General features: G+C 43.8%; 1 protein-coding gene across 2 annotated transcripts in view; it reads left to right on the top strand.

The window, feature by feature from the left end:
* The window catches only part of Acad10 (acyl-CoA dehydrogenase family member 10), a 47,829-nt gene that overhangs the window by 23,037 nt on the left and 18,758 nt on the right, over positions 1-6,034 (top strand). For both annotated transcript variants that reach the window (XM_010604477.3, XM_010604478.1), the window contains exons 10-11: positions 1,001-1,182; positions 2,192-2,342. In XM_010604477.3, coding sequence (XP_010602779.1) covers positions 1,001-1,182; positions 2,192-2,342 — 333 coding nt within the window. The remainder of the gene's footprint in view (positions 1-1,000; positions 1,183-2,191; positions 2,343-6,034) is intronic.

The raw sequence follows: 6,034 nt of genomic DNA, 5'->3' as shown, positions 1-6,034 counted from the left end.
CTAGTTCTCGCCCTGCAATGTTTGGTGGGAGTTGTTTTTTTTTTTTTTTTTTTTTTTTGGTGCTGGTGGTGGAACTTAGGATCTTGCACTTGCAAGTCAGGCAGTGATACCACTGAGCTAAATCCCCGGCCCAGCTGGTATAAGTTTTTACAGTTAATACAAACATCTATAATTCTAGAATTTTCAAAACTACTTTTGAGAGTAGTATGTTGATTTCTAATAATGACTAACAAATGAATTAATGACATGTTGATAGGTCACATCGAAGCTATCACGTGGTAGCTGGATGTGGTGGCACATGCCTGTAATCTGAGCACTTGAGAGGCTGAGGCAGGAGGACCACTGCAAGTTCAAGGCTACATAGTAGCTACATAGTGAGTTCATGGTCAGCCTGAAGACCCTATCTGAAAAAACAAACAGAATGACAGTAACAAAAAACTATCAGGTAGTATATGTGGCATTCATACCATGAAATAATGATAAAAATAATATCAGTAACAAGAAGAGATACCTGTTGGCCCCTCACTAGACCCAGTGACAAGCTTTCTGTATATTTGTTTCCTTAGTTCTTAAAACTACCATTTGAAGTGGGTCTGATTTCCAGATCAAAACAACAACAAAGTTTAGAGAGGTTCAGTAAGTGTCTCAGGATTACACTGCTAGTAAAGGGCAGAGGTGAGAATTAAAACTGGTTCTGTATAACTCCAAAGCTCCCTCTTTCAACCATATTGCTTTATATATTACCACACGTAAACCCATCTGATGGTTTCTGCAAATGGACCAAAGAGCAGAAAGAGCAGGCTCTGTGTGTGTCTTTGGTGGAAGTTCATCTTCCTCATGTGCACAGGAAAAAGTTAATGTCCAGTATGCCCAGTGCTCCAGACCTGAGCCGTTCCCCAGCACGCAGCCTGTGTACACAGTAACATTCAGAGCAGTGTGGGGACTGACAGCTGCCACACGTGTGTTGGGGCCCTGAGACCCTTGACTGTGTCCTCTGCAGGGTCATCGGCACACCCTTCTATGTGATGGAGTACTGCCCAGGCTGCATCTACAAAGACCCTTCTCTGCCAGGCTTGGAGCCCAGCCAGAGGCAAGCCATATACACTGCCATGAACAGAGTCCTGTGCCAGCTCCACAGCGTGGACCTCCAGGCTGCAGGCCTGGGTGACTATGGGAAGCAAGGTAGGCAGGAGCCCCTAGGCCTCCAGGCTGGCTGTTTCCTCACAAGCAGCTCTGCTGTTAGGGTCTGCATGATTTGCTTTGTTAACAACCAAATGTGTGCTCAGTGGAAGATGGACTTTGCTCCCGCCTTGAGACCTTCCAAGTCTTTTTTTTTTTTTTTTTAACTTTGGTACTAGGGATCAAATCCATAGACATTCTACTATAAGCTATATATCCAACCCTTTCTGTTTTTAAATTTGAGACAGGGTCTTGCTAAGTTGCCCAGGCTAGCCTTAAACTTGGAATCTTCTTGTTTTAACCTCCCAAGTAGCTGGGATTACAGGCATATGCCACTACTGCTAGCTTTTATTTTTAATGTATAAGAGAGTTCTACTTGCTCTTCTTCCTTGTTAGTATTTGTATTGTCAAGATTTTTCTTTTCCCTATTTTTTTCTTCTTTTAAGTGAAACTGGATTTCACTATGTTGCTCATACTGGCCTTAAAATTGTGGCTCCAGTGACCCCGTCCTAGCCTCCCAAATTGCCGGGACCACATGCAGGCACATGGCACTGGAGGGCTTTGCATAGTTTATCCTACCAGCTGCTCTAGGAGGATGATTTCAAGATAAGGCACAGAAAGGTTAAGTAGTGTGCCTAAGATCACACAGCTAGAAAATGGCAGAGCTGGGATTCAGACCCTAGCAACTTGGCTCTAGAGTTCATACTCTGTCATCAGTCACTGCTGTCCACAGAAAGGGATTTATTAAAGGCTATTTGGAAGTTCACAAGATCTTCAAGAGGGCTGGGGATCAGGCTTGGATGATGTGTGGCAGAGAACAGTGCCCAGATCACACTGAGGCGGCCAGGATGAGGCAGCTGGAGGCAGCAGAAGCCTCATGTGGCACTTTCTGCAGTCATGGGAATGTGGTCAGGGATGCAGCACATTCCGAGGATTTCATTGCTTCGGTGAATTTTTGAACCCTTGGAGATGGTGGAGATGGCACACTGCGTTCTAACCCTCTCTCCCACAGGAGACTATCTTCCTCGCCAGGTGCAAACCTGGACAAAGCAGTACCGAGCTGCAGAAACCAGCACCATCCCGGCGATGGAGAGACTCATCCAGTGGCTGCCTCTCCATCTTCCCAAGCAACAGAGAACCACAGTGGTGCATGGCGACTTCAGGTAGACAAGGCCCCCAGGGCCTGGATATCACATGTGCCAAATGATGGCAGGGCACTTGAAGGGGAAAGTAAGCAGTTGGTCTTGGGCCAATGTACAGATGGGAACTATTCTCGTTACTGAGTTCCTCCTTGTCATGGGAGCTGCTCCTTTACAGGATGCCAAGCATCATCCTTAGCTTCTGCTGACTAGGTGACAGTAGCACCTCCTTCCAAGTTGTGCCACAAGCTTGCCTACAGACGTTATCCCCTGGGAGGGCAACTGCTGTTGAAGGTCAGGCAGAGGAAGGAGCTTCTTAAATCCTATAAGTCGGCAATGGGCAGGGAGGACATGGTTTCCAGGGTTCCTGGCTAGAAGTGGAAGCTGAGTGCACCCTGGGTCCTTACTTACCTACCCTGCTGAGAACACCACCCTGGATGCACTCAGGCAGCTCTTATGATATGGCCTGTTTCCCAGCAGCTCCTGGAGGCCTGCTTTGGATACATACACTGCTTATTTGGGCTCTGACCATTTGGTAGTTTTCTTGCCCACCCTGGGAAGCTATGCCTGTATTTTATTTTTCTGTATGTGTAGTTTGTGCTGGGCATTGAACCCAGGGCCTCACACAGGCTAAGCACACAACCTACTACTAAGCTACACTCTCAGCCCAGCTGGGCCTTTTATTGTACAAAGCTAGACAATAAACCTAATTGTAAAGACATTGCTTTCAAAATAAGAATGGTCTTTCTTTGCTGGCTCGACCGGGTCTGTCACTCCTGGCTCCTTCCTGTAGCTGACTTTGATGGTCCCCCTGGATCCCAGAGTGAAAGGCTGGGGCTGTCTGTACCATGTGATCACTCCCAGGACTAGGATCCATCTGTTCTTGTGCCAGTTTCTGACTAACTGGATGAAGTCATTTCCCCCACACTGCTTTGGACTTGGCATGCAGCTGGGCTGGCTACGCTTGAACCCCCTCTTCCTTCTCCCTCCACGTGGGCACCAGAGAACCTTGCCCTGTAGCACTCTTGCCAATAATGAATCCCAGCCTCTTTGGTAGGGAAGAGTAGCAAGTGGCCTTTGTACTCCCAGCTCATAACAACTGCTCTGTGGACCTGGGCTTTGCCTGGCTTTGTACCTCAAAAGTCCACAAATGTGATTAAGTACAGTGGCAGGCAGGAGACATCTGGTGGCTGTCTGGGAACCTCTTCACATAGCTGTCGTGAAGTATAATGATCTTTTCCAGTAATGCTTTCAGGAAAGCCATCACAGATTTTAGAAACTTATTGCCACTTACTGATTCACACTCATAACTGACACTCCCATCTCTTGCTAGATTTAATTGACACTCCCATTTCTTGCTTATACAGCGAACCAGTGGTAGAGGGAGCATAAACTGGTACGACTACTTTGAAAATAATAGCCATTAACAGAAGACAGGAAGATGCTACATCCCATAATTCCTTTTCTTTTCTTTCTTTTTTTTTTTTTTATTTTTTATTTGGTACTGGGGATCGAACTTGGGTCCTTGCACTTGCAAGGCAGGTGGCAGAACCACTGAGCTAAATCCCCGGCCCCATAATTCCTTTTCTAGAGGTACATTTGCACCTGCGTGCACTAGGAGACTTAAGCAAATGTGAATTGTAAATGGGCATGACTATAATCCTAGCAGCTGGGGCGGGGGACGGAGACAGGAGAATCCTGAGTTTGATCCCAGCCTGGGCAACTTAGACAGATTCTATCTCAAAATAAAAAAGAGTTGGGGATGTAGCTCAGTGAGAAGGCTCTGAGTTCAATCCCTGATACTGCCAAAAAAAAAAAAAAAAAAAAAAGTGCTTTTTCTTGTAATTGTAACATGATTAATTCTGGTTAAGTTATATGATGGAATTTTGTTTAGCAGGTGTGATAAACTAATACACTATAATAAGTCATAAATCTCAGATAATTTTGAGAAGAAAAAGGTAAGTTCCAAAAAGATATATACAGTGTCATGTCATTTATACAACTTTAAAAAGAAGTGAAAGCATGCTGTGTATGGCTTGTAGGTACATGCAAAACTAAGAGAAATATAATGATATGATTAATATTTACTAACTTTAGGGTAGCTCTTATCTTTGATGAAGGCGAGGAGGAATTGGAGACCATTTGCTAAATCTGCAAAGTTTTTCTTTTCTTTTCTTTTCTTTTTTGGCACAGTTTTTCTTTTGGTTTTTTTAGAGACAGTTGTTCAGGCTGGCCTTGAACTCACTATGTAGCTCAGCTGGCCTGGAACTGCGGAAATCCTCCTGCCTCAGCCTTCCCAGTGCTGGGTTTACAGGTGTTTGCTATTACACCTGCTTTCTGTTTTAGAAATTTGGAGGAAATATAACAAGTACATATGATATCTGTTGAATTATGAAGATGGGCACAAAGAGTTTCTATTTATCTTTCTGTTTTTCTACATTTTTGATCATTACTTTTTCTTTTAAATAAAGCATGCATTAGAGCTGTGGCAGAAAAACTCAAAGGGACCATTGGAGGAGAGTTTAACACAGGGATGAAGCATGGTTTAGAGGAGCCACTGAACAGCTAGGAGCCCTAGGCTTAGCAACAGTGGGGAATCCTTACCATCCTAGGCCTGTAGGGACCAGCCTTCTCCAGCTGTCACTACAACTATTAATATTCCAGCTATTCAGCTGCTCCAAAGCTGAGTGGCTGGAGACAGTGACAAATTATTTTGCTGGGTGTCTGCAGTGTGGGGGTGGAGCAGCTTATTTCACTGGGGCAGCTCTCATGCTCTGCTGGAACCCTCCGCTGGCTTGCTTATATGCTGACCCTGGGGCAGAGATGGCACAAGCAGCTGGGCTTCTCAGGCCACATCCTGTAGCTTTGTAGTTTCCCACTGCTCCACCGAGCATAGTGGCTTCTGGGTAGCTGGACTTCCTCTGTGGTAGCTCAGGGATCCAGAGGTTTGTGTCCCAAAAGTAGGAGCTGTGTCACCTTTCCTTTTCCTTTTTTTTAATTGAGTTTATTGGTACAATCTAGGTATACAATACAGTTACATTCATCATTGGGATTCTGTACCTTTACATAATAGGTCTTGATTCTCATTTTTTCCCCTTGTCCCTGCCCTCCCTTCACCCCCCCTCCTCTCCCCATTTACAAACACTTTATTTCCATTTTTTCAGTTTCTCATATTTTTTCCCCTCCCTTATTACCTTTCCCCTACCCTTCCCACTTTCCCTACACCTTTAGCCCTTTACTTCCTATTTCACATTATTAATTATCTCATTAGGATCCTGTGTACTATTATAGTTTTTGCACCAAAGAAACTATTCAGTATTTCAGTTAAAGAAATCTCTGTATGAACATTACAAATAGGGAACCCTAAAATAAAACTAAAAAGGAAAGTAAAAGAGAAAAGGCAATGATGTAACATTAAAATAATCCTTAATTCTAGCAATGAAAATGGTCCCCGAACATGCTTAAATTGCTTCTTGCTCTTACAGTCTTATCTTATTCTTTTTTTTTCATTATTTAGAGAATATTAGTTTCTGTAATCAAACCCACGTAGATATGACCTTACATATTTAGTATGATGTGTTACCCCTGTACACATGGAAAAAAATAAAAATAAAAATAAATTAACATTTCTAGACCAATATGGCTGTCCATTTCTGTACAATGCCAACTTAATACAGTAAATTGGGATAACTTTTTCCAAAGTTGACAGCACAGTT

The sequence above is a fragment of the Fukomys damarensis genome, unplaced genomic scaffold (genome assembly GCF_012274545.1).
Source record: "Fukomys damarensis isolate Sample0158 unplaced genomic scaffold, DMR_v1.0_HiC HiC_scaffold_12, whole genome shotgun sequence".
In the NCBI taxonomy this organism is placed as follows: Eukaryota; Metazoa; Chordata; class Mammalia; order Rodentia; family Bathyergidae; genus Fukomys; species Fukomys damarensis.
Note: the sequence above shows the minus strand (reverse complement) of the source record. Positions and strands in the feature narration are given on the sequence as shown.